Here is a 24,673-nt window from a genome sequence, read left to right as displayed (position 1 = left end):
GCTTTGAACCTGAAGGTGCAGGCCAAGTCGGCTGTTCCAAAGCCTCTAAGACCCGGTTTACAATATTCTTAATAAAAACAAAACTAACAAACAATAACCCCTAGATCATAGTTTATAAGTACTGATCATAAAATAGGATATTCAAATACCACAATGAGACCCAGAACAAATCTGTTGAGAGTTCAATGAAGGTCGGGTCACCTTAGGGTTCGACCCTTTTACATCATACCCGAGTTAGAACAAGATTATCTCTCACTCTCAGATTCATTGGTTTACCCACAATATGGAATGACACAACTGCTGCTAACCCCAAAATCACTACTAACCGGCACCCCTGTAACCACCGCCCCTCGATCACACCACAACTTTCAATAGGGTTCATAAACCACCTGTAATGTTGTCCTTTTTATGAAAGTCACTTGTTTTAAACAGTGTTACACTCTGTTTAAAAAAGAAACATTATTATTAAGTTTAAAAACAATAGATGCATTTGCAGTAACTATGAAAAATTGAATCAAGGCTTAACAAAATTGCTTCCACGACCAACAAAACCAATAATCAAGCATTTAACCTCTCGATAAGCTTTTGCTTCCTCTCGTCATAAGTTAGCTTCTTCAAGTTGTACCTAAAACAACACAAATTCATCAGAAAAATCACACAAACCATTGTTATATATAACTTCATAAATTGGTTTTGTAACATCTAGAATAAAGATTGTAACTACCTCTTGTGCTCCTTAGGTTGTGGTTTATCCGACTTCTTGGCAGCATGAACCTTTTTGTAAAGCTCTTCAAGAGTGTCGAGTTCAACTCCGGCCTTGATGTACTCAGAGAAATGACTCTGGTATTTTTCGGGTTCGTCTTCTTGTAGAAAAACCATACATTTTAAACCGTTCAACTGGATAAAACCGGATTATAAACTTTGATTGGTAAAAAACTAAACCCATGTTCATGTATGTAGCAACGTGTCCACCGTAGATGTACTTTCGGTGAACATCAGCATCAAGACTCTTCCCGTCTTTGTTAAAACCAGCAAACCGTTTTTCACTGAACCATCCAAAGCTCCCTAAAATTATTCGTAAAAAAATCATTTAATTCATATAATTAGCCATTTAAGACGATAAAAAGGTAAATTGTAAAACCTTGAGAGCACCAAAAACACGGTTTCCGGTGGTTGTTCGGATAAGGCCAACATCAAGTAGAGCACGGAATGGCCTTCTGGTTTCTGCAGGTTCAACAGAAAAGTCTTCTCCAGTGGCCTGTAAAACCACAATACGATAAAACAAATCATTGCACTGATACTCCTCGTCCATTTCAAGTTTCTGGAATACCCGACGAGCCAACAGAAGCCCAGTGCAATAAGCTATTATAACAAACAAAAAGATAAAGTGAGCTTAATTTCTAAACATCGGGATACGATTATTAACTAAACAAAAAAATACAAACCTGCGGCGTAGTTGGTAAGCCCGACTTTAAGACCGTAATTGGGGAGTTCATGAGCATAAGCTGACGCAAGAACGATATCACCGGCAATGGTTGCAGATATGACTTGTGCGGTTATATCCTTATTGGTCTAGAGAAAATTAAAAGATGGCCCAAAAACACAAATTAGTGAACACTTCTAAAAAAGGGTAACCATAATTCAAAACTTAAGTAGCATTATTTTTTTAAAAGTACTGTAGAATAAAACGTAGAACTTACAAATCGCACAACATATCGATACTTTGGTGTGTTGTACTTGTTTTTGTCCTGGTTAATCAATCGGACTCTAGCACGGTAATCAGTCTTACCCTCTAAAACAATAAAACAAATCACAATTAAAAAATAATAGTGAGCATAGTATAATAAAATACAAAGGTGTAAAAGAAGATATGTGAGGCTAATAGATTGATATTCGTTGTTTCTCACCTCTCCTTCGCTTAAACTTGACTTGAAACCTCTTGTAGTATGATCTTGACTTCTGGGCTTTGACAAAAGCCTTTAAAAACAACAAAAAATATATACGTGGTTCGTCGCGTATTGCAGCAACAAGCTCTATGTCACACAATATTTGCTTTCTGCATAAAGGAGAGTTAACATTTATAAATACACAAATAATCGAAAAGACTGCTTATTGTGGTGCAACAGTTGGTGTGTATATAAAACAGCAGCTTGCAGCAAGCTATTTTATTATAAAATTACAAAATTACCAATTAGAAAAACCTTTTACTATTTTTAAAAATCTAGTGTCAGTGTATTAATGCTATTTTACTACCTACTAACGCACTATGCAGTTAATGCGGTAAAATATCGGATATCGGTCAAGGGCCGATATTTGAGATATAGGTTATCTCGGTGAGATATCGGTAATTTTAATATAATGCAGAATTTATTAGAAAAACCTTTTACTATTTTTAAAAATCTAGTGTCAGTGTATTAATGCTATTTTACTACCTACTAACGCACTATGCAGTTAATGCGGTAAAATATCGGATATCGGTCAAGGGCCGATATTTGAGATATAGGTTATCTCGGTGAGATATCGGTAATTTTAATATAATGCAGAATTTATATATATATATAGCAATTTAACACTAATAATTCAGTGATATACCGGTTATATGGGTCAAATATCGGTGATATATCGGTTATGTCTCTCATTATCGCTGACAATATCGGTACCGATATTCTGACTGATATTTTACTAGGGGACCGATATATCACCGTTATTAACTGCATAGCTAATGCATACGATATTGCAGAATTGAAACATATGCCAAAATCAGGGTCTTGTTTTTAAGTTAAAAAAATGTTAAAAACAAATTAGCAATAATAATAAAAAGGTACAACAAATTGCCAAACAGGAGTTAGTATATCTTTCACGCATACACGTTATGATGTTTTTTTGCTTGTTTTATTATCGGTTTGTTTGATTTATTATTTAACATAAGCGTGTTTTTTACCCGGTTCCTATTTAAAGCTTCCTATAATCTTTTTAGTATATGGTATAAACAGTAAACAAATTGTAGGACTTAGTAACTTACAGAACTATAATCTAAGTTGTGTGCAGCGGCGCATATTGCAAGTTAAAGTAATAAACCATCGAAATAAAAAAATATCTATCTTTCGAAAACAAAAACTAACTTACGCGTTCGGTTAGGGTTTTATTAAACACAAATCCAGAATTTCGGCTAATTTACAGTTTCGGTTATTGATTATGGTTAACAATATTTTACGCCTCAACATCCAATTGAAACACGATGTCCTTCGATACTAAAAACCGATTGGAAGATCGTTCGCCATCTCTTGCAGAAAACCAAATGCCCATTTTCAATCATGTCATTGAAGTACCGAAACGCTTCATTTGCACGACCACAATCACATAACAATCTTATAACTCGCTCGTATAACGCTCCATTGACCGTCATTTTCCTCTTCAACATTTCTTCAAACACCATTACCGCTTTTTGAACATCATTCCCGCTACAATATCCGTTACACATGATAGTGTAACTTGTTACGTCAAGTTTCCCGTACCTCACTTCATTCGATCGCCATCTCTCAAAGAAAAGTTCCGCTTTCGACACACCATCGTGCTTCCAATAACCGCCTAATATGATATTACAAACATATGAACCGTTTACAAAACCGTTAACCGTCAAAATCTCGTCAAATAACCTTAAAGCATCATCACTTTTCCCGTTTTCGCATAGTCCCATGATTAAATACGTAACAATTTCATCAACACGAACCAACCCCTTTTTCCTTTGAACTTTAAAAAACTTCATAGCATCTTCATCCCTACCGCTTCGAAAAAGCGCCTTAATAAACGACCCGTAAACACAAGTTTCCGGCAAAGCTCTACCACTCATCATCTTCTTCAACAAAACTTCCGCATCATCAAGTTTCATCGCATTACACAAAGCACGAAAATAACACTCATACGCCATTAGTTCCGGAACAACACCCTCGCAGTTTAACTGAAAAATCGCTCGTCTACCCTCCTTTAACACTTTCTTTTCCTCTCCAAACTTTTTCACCGAACCCCGTTTTAAAAACTTTCTAAACAACTTATCGGCTTCACGATACTTCCCGTATTTACAAAGACCATCGATCCACGATCCGTATACACAAATATCAACAACAAACCCGTTTTTAACAAGCTTCCGCAACGCCAAATCCGCCTCATCGAAATCCCCATTTCGACAAAAACATCGAAACATCGAAAAGTATGTCCAATTATCAACAACTATACCCTTATCATACATCTCATTCACAACTTTTTTCGCTAAAATTCCCTCATTTAAACTACACAAAGCTGCAGATAAAGCAACATAACTTTGTCTCTCCAAACAATAACTCCCACCATCCATAAAAATCCTGTTATAAACATCTTTAACTTCACTAAGTTCATCAAACTTACAAACAAGAATCACATAATCTGAAAAGGAGAAATTCAATCTTTTTACAGACCCACAAATGTCTGCCCATAAAGATTCAATGTGATTAATGGGACTATCTTTAAGTAAGAAACTGAAGAGTAAACTGTATAGAAAGGGTTGACTTACGGTTCCTGATGAGTTTAAGTGTGAGATTAGGGTTTTTGCTCTGGAAAGTTTGTTGATTTGGGTGAGGTAATCGATTATTATGAGAGACGTAGCGGGATTTAACATGTGGGTATTGGTTAGGAGTGAGTCTAAGGTGGTTAGAGATGGGTAGTGTTTTGGGTTTGCTGAGAGATGTTTGATTTGGTTGAGTACGGATTGCAAGAATGTTAAAGATGGTGATGGAACCGGCGGAAGCGTGGAGAAAGAGGCGGAGAAGAGTAGGGAGAGAGGTCGCCGGAGAAGCTTCATCATCGGGAGAATACTGATTTCATCAAATGTGTTTAAACTCTAGAGGGTTACACTCTCTTCCGAGTCTCATTTAGGGGAAAGAAAAAGATTGAAAATATAAAAAAATCATGTTTCGGATTTTTTTTGTAAGACTATTGGTAATAGGCATTATAGGGGCATGAAAGGCTTTGATAATGCCCTCATATCATTCCCATGGGGCATTATATGGGCATGAAAAGGTTGAGGCATTTCTAGAATAATGCCCAATAAGGAGAGAAAAAAAGGAAAGTAATGAATGAAATGACATTAAAGGGGCATTAACCATTACAACTTTTTGAAAAGGCTTTATGGGGCATTAACCATTACGAGTGGTCTAAGGTTAGAGGGTGTGGTTGAAGCCCCTTAGGGCTTTATCAGTCCACCTAAAACAACAAAAAATATGCATTAAAAAAATAATAGTGAGCATAGTGTAAACAATGCAAAAGTGCAAAAGAAGATAAGTGAGGCTAATAGATTGATATTCGTTAATTCTCACCTCTCCTTCGCTTAAACTTGACTTGAAACCTCTTCTAGTATGATCTTGACTTCTGGCCTTTGACAAAAGCCTTTAAAAACAACAAAAAATATGCATTAAAAACCCCAAATGTGTAGTAACAAATGTATATAGACAAAACATAACCACGGATAGACATAAACACCAAGAGTGAAAGTAAAAACTGAAACGCTGTAATATATTGGTTTAATGTCAGGATATAAAAACTTATAAGAACATGATTCATAACTAGGGGTGTGAATTTCTGACACGACACGAACCTGACACAAAAACGTGGGTTTAGGTTTAGTCTAAACAGGTTCGGGTCAATTTCAAGTTGAACCCCGCGAACCCATTTAGCTAAACGGGTCGGGTTGACGAGTTGACCCGTTTAACCCATTTATATTTTTTACATTATCTTTTATGTCATAATTTAGGTGTGTATTTAATGCATAATTATAACTTACAAAGAGAGATTAACAAAAGGTTTTATAATTTATATACATTTGTATTTTTTTGTAGTGAAAAAAAGAATTTAATATATTAATTTGAAAAAAAAAATCAAGTTGAACGTGTCGTGTCTGGGTCAACCCATCGGGTTCGGTTCGTATAAAGTTTTCGGATCAAGTTGGACCCGACAACCCGCAAACCCGACCCGTTTAGCACCTCATAACAATGTTAAAATTTCACCTAGATAGTAATTTCACTATAAAGCATGAGCAACAAATATACATAAGAAAATAAAACAGTTGAATTCATAAAAGCCTAATCACAAACACAAATTATGTTTCACTAAAAACCTTTTTTAATCTGGAAACATAAAATTTCAAAAAGCCCTAATTTTTTTAGAAACTACTAATTTTTCATCAACAAAATTATACACAAAAATGATAAAAAAACTACATCAATTTACAGAAACTATAACTTCAATTAATCAAACACTAACGTATACACGAAATAATGTGATATCAGATACGTAAAAACCCTAACAGATCAAACTAACAAACCAACGATGAGAAGAATCATAAAGAAAACAGACGAATGAATACAGCTTGATAGATTGAATAACCAACATCGATTCGTAAACAGAAATGGATTATGTCACTTACCATCGGTAATCCTGAAAGAGCTGCTGCGGGGGTAGAGAGGCAGTGAAGAATGAACGAGTGAGTTCATATACAGAAACCCTAGGGTCCTTAAAGATTCTTGATGGGCTTTTTTATTGGGCTTTTCGTATTGTTCAGATGGCCCGTAATATTAGTGTGGTTTTAATGATTCGTTGCAGGGTTTAAGTCCATATCTAGGGTCCTTAAACTCTTAAAAGATTGGTTGGAGGATATCTATTTTGGTTCACTATACTTACGGATACACCCGTCTCCGAACTGGGGAAAATCCTCACCTAGAGCAGAATCCCGTGAACACTCGCCCAAAGGCACGACAGTGCGGTGAGGTAAAACTCATTCAGTTCAAGGATCGAACTAGCGATCGCCGCCTACTCACCTAGTCTCCCATCATCACAGGTGCCGCTGAAAACTAATGGGGAGAAGCAGGAATTGAACTTGAGTCTCATAGAAACACAAGTCTCTCCCTTACCACTCCACCACAAGCTCATTGGCGTAAATATTATCTTAAATATAACATTAATGGAAAAGGAACCTCAAACGAAAACATTAAACATAAAGAAAAGTAAAAAAATAAAAATAATAAAGTCTAGAAAGGAAAAAGTCAAGTATGTCAAAACGTAGAATAACTGAAAATGTACATAGTAATAAGTATAAGAGTATATTATATTTGACCCAACTCATTTCCGGGTATAGTTACATTGAAACGTAAGTCAATTTGAATTTATATCGACACGTACATGAAGATAAACACGTAAAACTCAATTATAAAGTCTTTAGAAAATTAAGTGATTATAAATGTTAATGCTGAAAGTAAGAGATAAAAGTATAAAAAGAAAAAAAAACAAAAAAAAAGTCAAAGGATATCACTATTCACCCAAATTGCTAAATGTAATATAGTTCATCATTCTTGTTTGTTTTTTTTAGGATAAATGGGTTAAGGGGGTGTTGGATAACCTTGTATTGAGTCATTATTGGGGTTGGTGGCCCAATGGGAGAGAGAATGCCTCTTATAGCACCTAATTTGGGAGGTAATGTGTTCAAGTCTCACAAGGAATGAAAAATGAAATTTGCTGTTAAAAAAAATCTTGTATTGAGTCATTAAGAGGTTTGACTGGTTAAGATGTAGCCTTTTATAATCAACATTTTTTTTTCCAAAACTTACCTTTAAGAGACTCTATGAACCACTGAATATGTTTTTTAAATAAACCAAATACACTCTAGCTCCAATCAATTGAAATCCTCACCTCTTAAATATAGCCATAGAAGATAGATATCTTATCACCACACCATGTCCTTAGTGAAGTATTATGTGTATACATATACGTATATCTTTTATATTATGTCTTTTTTTGGTTTTGTAAAAACAAAAAACAAAAATCACAGTGACACTTCCTTTGTGGTTTACGACCTTGGCATGACCAAACGAACATAATTAAACCGCAACCACTTATGCTTTATATTTGTCCTAAATGGCTAAATATGTCATGTTAACACTAACACGGCGCATTTATGAGTTTATTAAACGTTGAAATTAAACATGCCATGTGTAAAGGAACTAGTTATAACATGATCTTAGTATTAATGACCATGGTTTGAAAAGAGGTTTTTTTTCTATTTAGTTATGTTTTTGAGGAAACAAATATTATTTGTTAATTACATCCATGAGGATTATTATTAACATCTTTACAAATCTATACTATATAATAAAAGAAACCATTTTAGGGATACGTGTCATCATATTAGGCCATGTTTAATAGATAAGTATTATTTTAGTTTAATATTTTATAATTAATTATAGATAATTCTCCTACTAAATAGTATTTAGTTTAATTTCTTATAGATAATTATTATTTAATTTATCTCCTTCTCATTTATAATATTATTTATTTAACTAATAGAGTAAATTACGACTTTGGCCCCTGTGGTTATATCACTTTTACTCTTTTAGCCTCAAAAGAATTTTTAACATCTGAGCCCCCAACGTCTTTTTTTCTAATCTTTTTGGCCCCTAACGTCTTTTTTCTAACCCTTTTGACCCCTAACATTTAATGGATGGGGTTAGTGTTAGGGGCCAAAAGGGTTAGAAAAAAAAGACGTTGGGGGCTCAGATTTAAAAAAAAAAAAAACAAAATTGGGCTAAAAGGGTAAAAGTGATATAACCACAGGGGAATCGTAATTTACTCTAACTAATATTATTTATCATTTACATATTTACGGAGTTTTAAATAATGGGTTAAATTTATTGAGACTTCGTTAACAAATTTTGCTACAACAAAATAATCTATTTATATCAATCGAAATTTTTATCTATACTATACTATATAATAAAACATTAATGTGTGACACATGTCGTTTATTGTAGATATTTATTTTATGATTTTCTCGCCTCACTTCCTAACTCATCTTATATTAATTAAATAAATAAATGAATAATGAGCTAATATTAAATTTTATCCTCCTTTAAATTTCGAATACCATTCTTCTATTTTTCTAATAAAATATTATCTGAAATTGTAAATTGTTAATTTAAAACATTTTAAATAAAACAAATTATTTATCACGAAAACCAAACTTTGTATTAATATATTAAATATTTTTATTTTCACTATACAAAATTACATTTACTAACTTTTTTATTATTTGGTACTAGGGGGAATACCCGTGCGATGCACGACATGCATAATAGTTATTGGTTTTTTCTGAAACGACAGGGGGAAGGGTTGTAACTAACATAATAGTTATTGTCTTTATTTTGCCTTTTGAGACCACGCTATAACAGGTTAAACAGTACATGGGGAAGGGTTGTAAGTAACATGTTAACAACTTATTTATATCAAACAAAGTAAAACCACGTAATAATTGTTGAGATATAATAACCCAAAAGGCACCCATTGACTCAAGTGTTGTGACATTGCAGCATAGCTTCTACATGGATTTTCATTTAGCAAGCAATGCATTTGTCCATTCAAAGAATTTTGGGCACTCCATAACAAAACCAGATATCGTTTATAATGGTTCGTTTCGGTATACATGCATTCGATATACCAATCAACACCGGTTTTACATGGATTAAAACCATTAAAAACCAAACCTTGGTACCCATGTTCGAACAGTATCAATTCGGGTAATCACGGTAGTTAAAGTTGCTAGGCAAAGTTACTATTTGTCGTAGTCACTACTAACATCACCGGTTAATACTAAGAGAATAATTTCTAGCGATTATTAGTTCATGCTTCCTACTATAAACTTTTGTCCCTTGGGCCCTGTGCGTTTCCCCTTTGAACCCACTTCAAGCACGTAGCCCACACGGACCACACCTTTCATAAATTAATTACACTAAAATCACCAACACTTGTAAGCATGCATAATTTGAATCAATAACATTTCCATTTAAAGTGACAGTATATAACCATATATAATATAAAAAAGTTGATGCATATAAAAATAGTTCAACTACTGGATATGAACATCAACTTTATGGGTGAGGTCATGCATATCTCTATATACTTGATGAGGTCAAAGTCAAATGCTTGATCATAGGCTAAGCTTGTGCAGAAAGTATTAATTAAAAAAAATCTACGAATCTGTCTGCTCAATGGTGTATGCCTGGATGTTCAAAAACAAAATAATAAAATATCACTTTTTGAACCAATTTTGACATCTAAATCAATTGTAGGCTAAGCTTGTGCAAAAAACTGTTTACGGCAACCTTACCCAGCCAATTTTGACCCGTACCAAAATGACTTGTTTTGGCATGTTACTAAACACGTTTGAAAACTGCCATTGTAAACTCACTTGATTTTTAAGTTGGGCTCAACTTGGGATGCCTCTGGCATTAGCAATTCTAGTAAGTATCCCAAACTTCTGGCAGCCATATCTTCAATCGCCTTTTTAATAAACTATACCTGTAACATTAGGAATGGTTAACTATTGATCATGGCTAATAGCAAACAGCTGCCCAGAAAGAGATCTTCATGCCCTCAATTTTCAAAAGTTTTTCAATAGCATACATCACATTACATTTATTCTTGGTAATCAGAAATCACGGCATCTGCTTCCAAATGATGAATGCCCAACACAAGTTCCAAATTCTTCCATCGTTAAACCCACATACCATCCTTTGAACCTCATCTATAGCAAAAAGTCAAAAATAAAAATTTTACAAACAATATCCAAACTAATAGTGCTTAGTAACATATAATATTATGTAATAAAACATTTTTTATAAACATATCACAAAATTTATAAAGTTTGTGTGAGAATACATGGCAATTTATATGCTTAATGCTTTAAAACATATAATTGTATTTCAATAAAGGATAATAAAAAATAGAACGGGTCAAAACAGGTTCGGGTCAGAATAGGTTAATTTAAGCAAGTTACTGGTGAAGAGTCTTTAAGCAAGTAAGTTACTTTGTTCTGGCTGTCATGTTGGCCATGTCGATTGTGTGCGGAACTCAGCAAGAGTACCATAAAGGATGTTCACTTGATTAAAAAAAATCAACAACTGCAGATAACAAAATATGAACAAAACAGTAATTACAAAAATTAGTAATCATATGCTAATTTACATGATAAATCATTGAAGATCGTTACCATTAATTGCCAGCCATTCGTTAAGATCTTCTCCAGGAGGTAGGCAAACAACTTCCGTCAAATATCCACTACCCAAAGTTGCATCAATGTGTTTTTTAAGTTGTGCGCCCTGAACACGTACGTATATCCGAGCACTCTTTTCTGGCCAAAAAGTCTTCTGGTTTCTACAAACATAAACGTGAAAAGATCATTTGGCACTCTTGATCTGCTAACCAATAACTTGCCTTGCAAAACAACAAATACGATAATTACTCAAGATTTGTAGGTAAAACTTTTTAAGATATATAAGCATCACTAAGGTGCCAGCTTACATACCTTAGCCATATGTGAATATGAGAGATGTAGATTTCTAAAGTGATTTTTCCCATAAAAGAAACTCGCATTAAAGCTCAAGTAATAAAAAGGCCGGACAAAGAATTATTAATCAGGAAGAATCAGTACTCACGCCAAAGTGTAAGGTTGTAACTGCGGAACCATTGGGTGACATTCCAAAGGCTTATACACACACTATAAGCACACAAAAAAAAAGAATCAGAACCGTAAGAAGTACAAAAAGTTAATATATCTTTGCACATAAAAAAAAGAATCAGTACTCACGCCCAAGCTTCAGTTATAGAGCTCGAGTTGGCTAGCCTGTGTAAATGAGCTTACTACTTAAGTATTAACCCAATTTCGATTCAAATAGTGTTCAATCATCACAACCTCTTGTAGTTTTGAATTTCAAATCAAGAAAGTATTAGGTTCAACCAGATAAAAAGGCATAATCATTTTAACGTGGGTATTTCAGGAAACTAAAACGGATCAGATAACACCTCCTAATAACAAAACCTTTACTGGAACAATCGTGTATACCAACCTGCAAAACATAGATAAACGTTGATTTCTTATAAATCGAAATGGAAAACCAATATTAATGGACTAATAATAAGTGGATGTAAACAAAAAAAGAAAACAAAACCCTTTATTGGACATGGTAAGCCGAAGAACCCTATGTCCCTGCAAAAACAATGGATTCGTAATCAGCTTAATATATCATTGGTTGGGGAGAGAGCAAATATACATAAAGCATTCGTTGCAGACGATGTTAGAATTGAACGAAGGGGCGATTCACATCCACCATACGGTATACTTAAACACCGATTACAGCTTCAAAACACAGGTATAGATTAGTCTCATTCGATTATCATCATTACCGAACATAATCAAATCCAAAAACATACCTCTGTAAGTCTCAATCGGAACCCTAGATGGAAGATTTGGGAATTTGGAAGTAGAAGATGATGATGAAGATGTGCTTTGGTCTTGTCTTTTGTGCGTTTGGATGATAAAGGGTTTCACAATTACTGACATTCAATTGAATAACCATCAAAGTCCCTTCCTCTGCTTGCCTGTTCTCATTCCCCCCATTCTCTTTCTGGCGATCTATGCCTGATTCTCTCTCTATATGTATTAATTGAGCATGAATTGAAGCAGGGTTGAAGGAATTGAATCGATTAGAAACAGATGCATTCAATCGCCGATATAGGAGTCTGAAATCCCCCAATTACCCTTTTAGTGTCTTAAAATTTTGGATGAAATGGCTTACACATCCTTGTACGTAATGCTTCACAACTTGTAAAAATAGTAAAATTACAATTTGGTACATCACTTCTTCTTTTTAATATATTATAGATATAGATTATTAAGTAAAGTAAATTAAATGCAATTAATAGGATTTTTATAGGCTAGTGCATTTAAAACAACCATAAATTTTGGTTTTAAAATAGAACATATAACTAAACTTTAGAATATATATAGATATAAAATAACATTTATTTAACTCGTGTAATAAATGAGGTTTTTTAAAGATGCATTATTTTATTATTTGGTAAACAATATTATATTTATTCAACCCGTGTAATACATGTGGTTTTAAAGATATTTTTTTTTAATTTGGTATATAAAATTACATTAATTCAACCCGTACAATATGGTTCTTATATATATAACTTTTTATTATTTAATATATATAAAATTATATTTATTCAACCCGTGCAATAAAGAAAGTTTTAAAGATATAATGTTTTATTATTTAGTATATAATTTTATTTACTCAACCCGTGTAATACACGGGGTTATAACCTAGTAATATATATTTATTCATCAATCATGGTTTTATCAAAAACCTATAATTTATTTTACATATAATAAAAAAAACTCCTATAAAACTCAAAATCACCATCATGAAATAAATTTAACACATATAAAGTAAACTAACGCGATCATGAAATAAAGGGGAAACGGGGTCATCGAGGGATGAGGTGGACGCGGAAAGATGATGAGGACCTGAGGTGGTGATAAGGGGAAACCATCGTTCTCCGGAGATGGGGGAGGACCATTGTTTTGTTTGTTTGTTTTTTTTTTTTTTTTTTTTGTAGGGTGGGGGAGGACCAATGAGGCTCGAACATTGGAATACCGTTCTCTGATTTTGCCCCATATCGGGAAAACTGTAACTTGTTCAGGGAGCCGGAACGACTCCGTCCAAACTAAAGGAAATGATGTTAGTTAGACGTTAACAATGCATACCTAACAAATTATTATGTAACAAATAAACCAAACAATATAACAGCTTAGTTTTCTATTACACGGTTTAACTAAATACATTGTATTCGTTTAACTAAATACATTGTATTTTGGTGACTGATATTGCATATTTTTATATACTTTACTAATCTATATATATTTGTACTTGAGATTTCCAAAACCAAACCTTAGGGATAAGATCGGTACTGATCCCGAAATTCGCCAAAGATGGGTACATGTAGCCTGTACCGAAAGTGCTCGATACGGTTCAATACGGTTTTTGAAAGTAAAAGGTCGGTAAAATACTGTACAGATCCTGAAAAACACCGGTATAGGTACCGGATCAGTATCGAAATTCGACCAGTATTTTTTGCCGATACCAACTTACTCATCCCTACTTAAGACAATATTGTTGAGGTGGGGGGATAACATGGTTAGAGGATATGATAATTGATAAAAGAGGTGGAATTGACAATTTGTATGCATACATGTCCATATATGATTCACATGTTTCCATATAATAAGAATTATAAGTTTATAACATGTAAGCTAAAAAAAATAGTCCTGTTTCACCATAAGGCTCAGGATCAACTTCAAAGGATCAACTTCAAATGATGGTGCATTAAAACTAAAGAATGGTGTTGAACATAGATATGAAGTCGATTTAACGGTCGAGACATGCCTTGACCATACGTGGTTCGTCGCGTACTGCAGCAACAAGCTCTATGTCACACAATATTTGCTTTCTGCATAAAGGAGAGTTAACATTTATAAATACACAAATAATCGAAAAGACTGCTTATTGTGGTGCAACAGTTGGTGTGTATATAAAACAGCAGCTTGCAGCAAGCTATTATATTATAAAATTACAAAATTACCAATTAGAAAAACCTTTTACTATTTTTAAAATTCTAGGGTGACTGCTGAACCACCTACTAACGCACACTATGCAGTTAATGCGGTAAAATATCGGATATCGGTCAAGGGCCGATATTTGAGATATAGATTATCTCGGTGAGATATCGGTAATTTTAATATAATGCAGAATTTATATATATAGCAATTTAACACTAATAATTCAGTGATATATCGGTTATATGGGTCAAATATCGGTGATATATCGGTTATGTCGGTCAATATCGTTGATAATATCGGTACCGATATTCTCACCGATATTTTACTAGGGGACCGATATATCACCGTTATTAACTGCATAGCTAATGCATACGATATTGCAGAATTGAAACATATGCCAAAATCAGGGTCTTGTTTTTAAGTAAAAAAAAATGTTAAAAACAAATTAGCAATAATAATAAAAAGGTACAACAAATTGTACGCACAATAAGTATTCGGAACTGCCAAACAGGAGTTAGTATATCTCTCACGCATACACGTTATGATGTTTCTATGCTTGTTTTACTATCGGTTTGTTTGATTTATTATTTAACATAAGCGTGTTTTCTACCTGGTTCCTATTTAAAGCTTGCTATAAGAGCCCACGGGGCGGTTGCGTAATATCATCACGGGGAAAAACAATAACGCGTGGAACTTTAAAATTCCCACCCCGACCTCATTGTATAACGCGTTAATATATAACGCAATTCCATTTTCGTTATTTTTTCCACGCCGTGATGGTTTTATTTGTGAGGGTATTTGTTGGTTGGGGGGAAATTGTTGGGTGTGGTGATGAGTGATGACCACCCCCACTAAAAAAGGTTGTGAGTGATGGAAAAATGGTCGATGACATGGCGGAACTTGATTGGTGCTTGTGAGTGATAAATTCTATCACTAGTGAACCACCCCCCTCCCCTAATCTTTTTAGTATATGGTATAAACAGTACACAAATTGTAGGACTTAGTAACTTACAGAACTATGATCTAGGTTGTGTGCAGCGGCGCATATTGCAAGTTGTCCAGTCATCGTCTCTACGACCACCTGAAGTCACAACATACCCAATGAAGACGTATATACATATTCCAAAATAAAGTAATAAACCACCGAAATAAAAAAATATCTATCTTTCGAAAACAAAAACTAACTTACGCGTTCGGTTAGGGTTTTATTAAGCACAGATCCAGAATTTCGGCTAATTTACAGTTTCGGTTATTGATTATGGTTAACAATATTTTACGCCTCAACATCCAATTAAAACACGATGTCCTTCGATACTAAAAACCGATTGGAAGATCGTTCGCCATCTCTTGCAGAAAACCAAATGCCCATTTTCAATCATGTCATTGAAGTACCGAAACGCTTCATTTGCCCGACCGCAATCACATAACAATCTTATAAGTCGCTCGTATAACGCTCCATTGACCGCCATTTTCCTCTTCAACATTTCTTCAAACACCATTACCGCTTTTCGAACATCATTCCCGCTACAATATCCGTTAAACGTGATAGTGTAACTCGTTACGTCAAGTTTCTCGTGCCTCACTTCATTCGATTGCTATCTCTCAAAGAAAAGTTCCGCTTTCGACACACCATTGTGCTTCCAATAACCGTCTAATATGATATTACAAACATTCGAACCGTTTACAAAACCGTTAACCGTTAAAATCTCGTCAAATAACCTTAAAGCATCATCACTTTTCCCGTTTTCGCATAGTCCCATGATTACGTACGTAACAATTTCATCAACACGAACCAACCCCTTTTTCCTTTGAACTTTAAAAAACTTCATAGCATCTTCATCCCTACCGCTTCGAAAAAGCGCCTTAATAAACGACCCGTAAACACAAGTTTCCGGCAAAGCTCTACCACTCATCATCTTCTTCAACAAAACTTCCGCATCATCAAGTTTCATCGCATTACACAAAGCACGAAAATAACACTCATACGCCATTAGTTCCGGAACAACACCCTCGCAGTTTAACTGAAAAATCGCTCGTCGACCCTCCTTCAACACTTTCTTTTCCTCTCCAAACTTTTTCACTGAACCCCATTTTAACAACTTTCTAAACAACTTATCGGCTTCACGATACTTCCCGGATTTACAAAGACCGTCGATCCACGATCCGTACACACAAATATCAACAACAAACCCGTTTTTAACAAGCTTCCGCAACGCCAAATCCGCCTCATCAAAATCCCCATTTCGACAAAAGCATTTAAACATCGAAAAGTATGTTCAACTATCAACAACCATACCCTTATCATACATCTCATTCACAACATTTTTCGCTAAAAATCCCTCATTTAAACTACACAAAGTTGCAGATAAAGCAACATAGCTTTGTCTCTCCAAACAACAACTCCCACCATCCATAAAAATCCTGTTATAAACATCTTTAACTTCACTAAGTTCACCAAACTTACAAACAAGAATCACATAATCTGAAAAGGAAAAATTCAATCTTTTTACAGACCCACAAATGTCTGCCCATAAAGATTCAATGTGATTAATGGGACTATCTTTAAGTAAGAAAGTGAAGAGTAAACTGTATAGAAAGGGTTGACTTACGGTTCCTGATGAGTTTAAGTGTGAGATTAGGGTATTTGCTCTGGAAAGTTTGTTGATTTGGGTGAGGTAATCGATTATTATGAGAGATGTAGCGGGATTTAACATGTGGGTATTTGTCACGGCCCCCGACCCGGTTTGACCCGTTTCGGGAGCCGCGGGACAGAAAATCCCGTGGTATTTATTTTTATAGCGGAAGTCTTAACAGGATCGTTTTAAACTTGAAAATTTTGCCCGAGTATTATTTATTTACATTTCGGGATAATCCCGTAAATATCATAATTTCATTATTTTACAAATATGTTTATTTATTTTATTTGAGCCACCACTTCAAGCTTGATAGTGCTCCGTAGCACGTGTACTTAATTCAGGAGGTCACCTGAAACATGTTGTAAAAAGGTTTTGTCAGCGGGGGAATACTGAGTGAATCATTCATTTTGATAAAAATGACACATAGTTATAAATTACAGCATAAGAGCGATTACTATGGCCGTATTTTAATTAATATCTGGTCTTGCCACCCGTGTGACGATGGTCATACCACTATTGGGTCCAGTCACCCAATTAGTGACGTTTTTGTCACTGTTAGGTCTTATTAGCCTAACCCATGTTAGGGCTTATTGCCTAACCGTGAGAAATTAGTAATGTGCACAATACCCCACTAACCAGCGGTTAAGATAACCACGACTTAATCCCTGTAATTATAACACTTTGAAAATAATTTGGAGTATTGTAAAACTTACTCACAAACGGTGAGAAAACAGTTTAAAAAGAAGAATGACTCACAAACTGTGAGAAAAGAGTTTACAAAAGAGGAATGACTCACATTGCAGACTTAGCGGGCAAGGTATAAGCCTACTGATTTGCCTTGATTTAACCTAATTTAATAATAATGCACACACAATAGGTTAGTAACTAATTCAGCAGTTACGTCAATTCACGAGATCAAACCCTCACAATGATTAACAAGTGCAATACTTAATAATTCAATCGGATTCACAACGAATAACAGAACATAGTCCGAATTCGAACAGCACTCAAATATTCAAGTCGAAATCACGATGAATAATCAAAGTACAAGCTCAATTTGAGCAGCACTCGGACAATCGTTGGATAGTTATAATCGATCGGACGTTGAATCGTAATAGCGATCGAGTTATTACCCTGATTGCGGCAGCACTTCGTGAATTGTGTGTGTTGTGAATGATATTCGCTATAACTCGATGGTTACAGAGAATTTGGACGTCGATTTACCACCAAAGTTCAAGTGCCAACGTCCCCTATTTATAGCTGGAATTTGTCCTCCCTCGCGCCACGCGAAGAAGACATGTGTACCCGTCGCGTGGCGCGACGGGTCTATTTTCTAGCCTAGGTTACTTGGGTGTCTCAATTAGGGTTTTCTTGTTGACTAATTATCGTCCTAATTATGGATTTTAGTGGCAGTTGTTACATCCTCCCCACCTTAAGAAAAATCTCGTCCTCGAGATTTACTAAAAATAGATGAGGGTACTTTCGCTTCATTTTTGATTCCAGTTCCCAAGCGTATTCTGGTCCTTTCTTTGCATCTTACTTGACTTTTCTATCTTCTATCTGTAGTGGTTTCTTTATGAACTTAAATTTCTCGTTTACCTCTACATCTTGAAGAGGTACTACCAGGGATTTGTCTGCTAAACATTTCTTGAGGTTGGATACATGAACATATCATGTACTCCAGCTAATTCTTCTGGTAGTTGTAAACGATAAGCTACTGGTCCTATCTGTTGGATCACTGGGAATGGCTCTACGTATCTTAGACTTAGCTTCTTTTCTTACTGAATTTATAAATTCCTTTCCAAGAAAATACTTCCAATAGCATTTTGTCTCCAACTCGAACTTCGACGGCTCTTGTTTATTATTTGTATAATTCTTCTAACCGTCTTCAGTCTTTTCTTCGTGATACTGAATATAACAGTTGTAGCTACTGAGGATTTCCTTTTTCCCCATGTTTAATTTTAAATTCTTATGACCCATATGGATAGTAAACTTACTTAGATAATGTTTCCTAATCTTAAAGGTAACTTGTGGTTTCTAATTTTTTTTTAAGCTTACAAGGGGTAAGGCTTTCTTCGTGCTTTTGCAATTGCCTTGATGCATACACAATTACCTTTTTGTGTTGCATTACCATACACCCAATTTCTAGCTTTGAAGCATCGCCGTATACCTTTAAAATCTTCTGTTCTTTCTAGTAAGGCTAGGATTGGAATGTTTGTTAATTTATGCTAGAGGCTTCTTTTTGTTTAAGTTCTTATTTAGGATTAACTGTTTTAGCTTAGTTAAGGATATATCTATCTAAGAGAATCCTTAATAGACTGCCTATAGTATCTGGCTAAATTTACAAGATTCCTAATTTCCATTTAAGAATTACGAAATCTTCCATTTTAGTGATTTGCTGCTATCTTAGCAGGATCTAAGTGAATATCTTCATGATTCATCATGTGACCTTACGTAGTTTATTTCCTGTAATCATAAATACTTCTCTGGCAGGTGCCTGGATTTTCTATAAAGTTCTTATTACGGAGAATTCGAGCAGGGTTGGTTACTACTCAATCTATTTCTAACACACATCAAACTCGGCTAATAGAAATTAGATTGGCGAAAGATTCTATGACCTGAGAGTTCTATATTTTCCTTTTGCCTATTTCGACTGTAAAGATTTGCCTAAGTTTGATTAATGATAGGTTAAGAGTTTGGCAGAATGAAGTATTTATAAAACCTTGGTTTGCACCAGAGTCAAATAATACTCGTACCAACTATGATGTCAGGAATGAGTTCAGCTTCCTGAGTAGTTAATTGAAAAGCTCTTGCGTTTTTCTTGGTAGTCCCTTCTGCAGGTTTCGTCTTTTCGTTTGCTGGATTGCCTAATTTCGGGCAGCTTGTTTTGAAGTGTCCGGGTTCTCCACAATTGTAGCAAGTGATTGCCTTCTTTTTCCTGCAATCCTCTTCTCGATGTCCTGGAATTTTGCAAAAATTGCAGCTTCCTTTGCATTTTCCAAAATGCTTTCCTTTGCAGATATCGCAAAATGGAATAGTGGAAAATCGCCCGTTTTCTCTTTTCTTAAAATTGTTACTATTACCTATATGAAATTCTTGGGAAATTTTCTGAGCTAAATCCTTCCTCCTATTTTCTTCCCGTGTGCGTACCAATCCGTCAGTTAGAGTGTTAGCTAATTCTACCGCATCGTCAATTGTGCGGGGTCTCGCAGCTTTGACAATGTCACGAATCTCACTAATCAAACCCCAGATATAGCAAGAGATAAGTACCGGTTCTGGCGAAGCCAAAGTAGGTACAATTCTGGCATACTCAAAGAATTTTGAAGTATACCCTCGGCAATCTACGTCCATCATTCGGTGACTTAAAAACTTATTTGCCATTTGCTCTTTTTCATATTCGGGACAGAATTTTCTTTCTATTAATTGCTTAAATTCTTCCCACCCCATGGCATAGGCTACGTCACTTCCTTTGGCTTGTAATACTGTATTCCACCATTCTAATGCTTCTTCCTTGAAAAGGTGCGAAGCGTACATAACCTTATCTTCCTCAACACATTTACTTATTCTGATCACTGCCTCGGTTTTCTCTAACCACCGCAGTGCCGCAGTTGCCCCTTCATTGCCTGCGAATTCTATAGGTTTGCAGGCAAGGAACTCCTTATAAGTGCAACCAGGCGTTGCAGTTTTCTTTTTCTTAGGGAGCGGAGCTTGTCCTAGTTCCTTATCATGATTAACATGATCATTGCCTCCATTTACGCTATTACTGAAGTTATCTTCAGAAATACGTTTGCTAGGAATGATTTGTTGTGGTTCTATTGGATTTTTAACAGCAGTAACGATTGCTGGAATAGCGTTGGCTATCCCTTGAGCTATCATTGTTGGAATAGTGTTAGCTATCCCTTGAGCAACGATATTTTCTATATCCTGCCTAGTCACATATTGACCCCCCGATTGTTGCTCGGATTGATTATCCTCGTTAACTGGTTCATTATTAGCGTTTTCCATCGGATAACTAATTGTATATATATATATAATTGTATTAGTATCAAATAAATAACAAGTATACACAAAATTATTATATAGTTTTATATAGCCAAACTATTGATTTCTCGAAATAATAATATGCCTTACAAAATTTTATTCGTAAAAATTTTACAGACTGATTTTGACTATTATTATTACACAATCCTTGTTCCATAAGTCTCCTATTCTTTGGTAAATGATATTCTAATAACAGTGTTTCCTTGGATTGTAATTCCAGGAGATTTGTTTCCCAATCTCTTGGATCCTATTCCCAACATTCATTAGTTCTTGACCCAAGTGGTGAAGTCTAGCTGTATTCTTGTTACTCTTTGGTGGATTCGGTAAAGGTTCTAGATTGAACTGAGGAAAAAGCTTATAGGGTTTGTTCTGTAACTGTATTTCATGAGTCAACCATTCGTCTATGTCGAAAGGTCGCGATGGTACTGAAAGGTTTGGAATAGCTGGTTCTAAGTTCATTGATAGTTGTGTTTCATTAATAGTCTTGATAATACTATAGTCTGTTATTGTAAGATCTAATTCTTCTTGAGATGGTAACCCCTTAATTTGCCTAGAACTTTCTTCAATTTCCGTTTTCTTAGGCTCGAGAGGTAAAACATTAAATTCTATAGGTTCCTCCATACCTATTAAAATCTCTGGAAACTTCTACTCTTACTGGATAGAGATTTAAATTCTGAAGGGTATCAGACAAATTACTCATGCTGTTTGAAAATACACACACAATTACTAGGTCAGTATTTGTAATAATTTTGATAGAAATACGGGTGTAATTATCCGAACAACTAGAATTTTAAAGCATCCTTGGTTTTATTTAAAAATTTATTTATTTACTGACATAAGGCTTCTAAACTTGTAAAGACACTAAAGTTTTAGTTTTCTATATAAAATTTGTTCCATGCTATATGCGATTAATCAGATAATGAAACACATAATCACAGAATAGTAATTAATAAAATTTAAGTATTTTCTAAATACTTAATAGGCTTAAATCAGTGGCTTGATCAGTGGCTCTGATACCACCTTTTTCTGTCACGGCCCCCGACCCGGTTTGACCCGTTTCGGGAGCCGCGGGACAGAAAATCCCGTGGTATTTATTTTTATAGCGGAAGTCTTAACAGGATCGTTTTAAACTTGAAAATTTTGCCCGAGTATTATTTATTTACATTTCGGGATAATCCCGTAAATATCATAATTTCATTATTTTACAAACATGTTTATTTATTTTATTTGAGCCACCACTTCAAGCTTGATAGTGCTCCGTAGCACGTGTACTTAATTCAGGAGGTCACCTGAAACATGTTGTAAAAAGGTTTTGTCAGCGGGGGAATACTGAGTGAATCATTCATTTTGATAAAAATGACACATAGTTATAAATTACAGCATAAGAGCGATTACTATGGCCGTATTTTAATTAATATCTGGTCTTGCCACCCGTGTGACGATGGTCATACCACTATTGGGTCCAGTCACCCAATTAGTGACGTTTTTGTCACTGTTAGGTCTTATTAGCCTAACCCATGTTAGGGCTTATTGCCTAACCGTGAGAAATTAGTAATGTGCACAATACCCCACTAACCAGCGGTTAAGATAACCACGACTTAATCCCTGTAATTATAACACTTTGAAAATAATTTGGAGTATTGTAAAACTTACTCACAAACGGTGAGAAAACAGTTTAAAAAGAAGAATGACTCACAAACTGTGAGAAAAGAGTTTACAAAAGAGGAATGACTCACATTGCAGACTTAGCGGGCAAGGTATAAGCCTACTGATTTGCCTTGATTTAACCTAATTTAATAATAATGCACACACAATAGGTTAGTAACTAATTCAGCAGTTACGTCAATTCACGAGATCAAACCCTCACAATGATTAACAAGTGCAATACTTAATAATTCAATCGGATTCACAACGAATAACAGAGCATAGTCCGAATTCGAACAGCACTCAAATATTCAAGTCGAAATCACGATGAATAATCAAAGTACAAGCTCAATTTGAGCAGCACTCGGACAATCGTTGGATAGTTATAATCGATCGGACGTTGAATCGTAATAGCGATCGAGTTATTACCCTGATTGCGGCAGCACTTCGTGAATTGTGTGTGTTGTGAATGATATTCGCTATAACTCGATGGTTACAGAGAATTTGGACGTCGATTTACCACCAAAGTTCAAGTGCCAACGTCCCCTATTTATAGCTGGAATTTGTCCTCCCTCGCGCCACGCGAAGAAGACATGTGTACCCGTCGCGTGGCGCGACGGGTCTATTTTCTAGCCTAGGTTGCTTTGTGTCCAAGTAATCTTGCTGAGTAAGTTAAACGAACAAATTTCGTTTCTGTAGCAAATTTAGAGGATAAACATCCACTAGGGTTTAACCCCCCTGAGTTTTAGGGGCCCTGATCCTGATTCCGATTGTTATGAAAATTTTAGGGTTAGTGCAGAATTACTTGGGTGTCTCAATTAGGGTTTTCTTGTTGACTAATTATCGTCCTAATTATGGATTTTAGTGGCAGTTGTTACAGTATTGGTTAGGAGTGAGTCTAAGGTGGTTAGAGAGGGGTAGTGTTTTGGGTTTGCTGAGAGATGTTTGATTTGGTTGAGTACAGATTGCACGAATGTTAAAGATAGTGATGGAACCGGCGGAACGGTGGAGAAAGAGGCGGAGAAGAGTAGGGAGAGAGGTCGCCGGAGAAGCTTCATCATCGAGAGAATACTGATTTCATCAAACTAGTTGATTTTCCCCCTGGCGTTGCGGAGGGGACTTAGGGCATGTTTGGGTAAGCTTTTTGAAACAACTTATTGACTTATTGGCTTTTTGAAAAGTCATAAGCTCTAAAATGATGTTTGGCAAAGATGGTGTATGTGAGGGGGAAAAGCCAATTTGTCAATAAGTCACAAAATCCTGACTTTTCCAAGAAGCCAATAAGTCAATAAGTTGTTTCAATAAGCTTACCCAAACATGCCCTTATTAATGCCTGCAAAACACGTGACGACAACGGCAAACAAATACCAAAATTAAAACATAAAATGACCTGGTAACGAACGATACTGATTTTAAATAATCTAATATATAATAATAAGACCCACACATTCTACACGTTAGAAATTCGGTTGTTTTCAGTTTAATTATTACGGTGATAACACGTTAAAATATGGATGAGCTCGGTACTGGTAATGGCACCGAAAGTACCGATCCGAAAAATCATCGAAATTAGGTATCGGCACCGAAAATGCTCGGTACCATACGGTATGGTATTTGAAGGTAAAAATCAGTAAATACAGGTATGGTGCTAGACCGGTGTCGAACCAAAAGTAACGATTCTGAAAACGCCAAAGGTGGATACCAAATTGGTACCAAAAATGATTGGTATAGTAAATTTGGTACCGATACAATACCGGTTTGATTACATGATTTGATACGATTTGCTCATCAATAATCGAAAGTTAATTTTAAATGCTACAATTCATTCATTATAGAAAAAGACAAAAAAGAAAACAAAATAAGTTGTTTT

General features: G+C 35.2%; 2 protein-coding genes and 1 pseudogene across 3 annotated transcripts; all 3 read right to left on the bottom strand.

Moving 5' to 3' along the window:
- Positions 1-444: 444 nt before the first annotated feature.
- On the bottom strand, positions 445-6,570 carry LOC110870434 (annotated as a pseudogene).
- Positions 3,164-24,092, bottom strand: LOC110870428 (putative pentatricopeptide repeat-containing protein At1g12700, mitochondrial). Of its 2 annotated transcripts, none has more exons than XM_022119612.2 (2): positions 23,880-24,092; positions 3,164-4,852 (listed from the first exon to the last, which is right to left on the bottom strand). In XM_022119612.2, the coding sequence occupies exon 2, from the start codon at positions 4,835-4,837 to the stop codon at positions 3,218-3,220; it is 1,620 nt and encodes a 539-aa protein (XP_021975304.1). In that variant the 5' UTR covers positions 4,838-4,852; positions 23,880-24,092; the 3' UTR covers positions 3,164-3,217. The 2 variants fall into 2 exon arrangements, with proteins under 2 accessions (XP_021975304.1, XP_035835312.1); XM_035979419.1 differs by having other exon boundaries at positions 3,164-4,860; positions 23,888-24,092.
- Positions 16,078-16,746, bottom strand: LOC110870441 (pentatricopeptide repeat-containing protein At3g22470, mitochondrial-like). Its single transcript, XM_035988197.1, has one exon. It carries the CDS (start codon positions 16,744-16,746, stop codon positions 16,078-16,080), a length of 669 nt encoding a protein of 222 aa, XP_035844090.1.
- Positions 24,093-24,673: the final 581 nt, after the last annotated feature.

This window comes from Helianthus annuus, chromosome 1, assembly GCF_002127325.2.
Source record: "Helianthus annuus cultivar XRQ/B chromosome 1, HanXRQr2.0-SUNRISE, whole genome shotgun sequence".
In the NCBI taxonomy this organism is placed as follows: domain Eukaryota; kingdom Viridiplantae; phylum Streptophyta; class Magnoliopsida; order Asterales; family Asteraceae; genus Helianthus; species Helianthus annuus.
The sequence above is the reverse complement of the archived record's forward strand: the minus strand, read 5'-3'. Positions and strand labels throughout refer to the sequence as shown.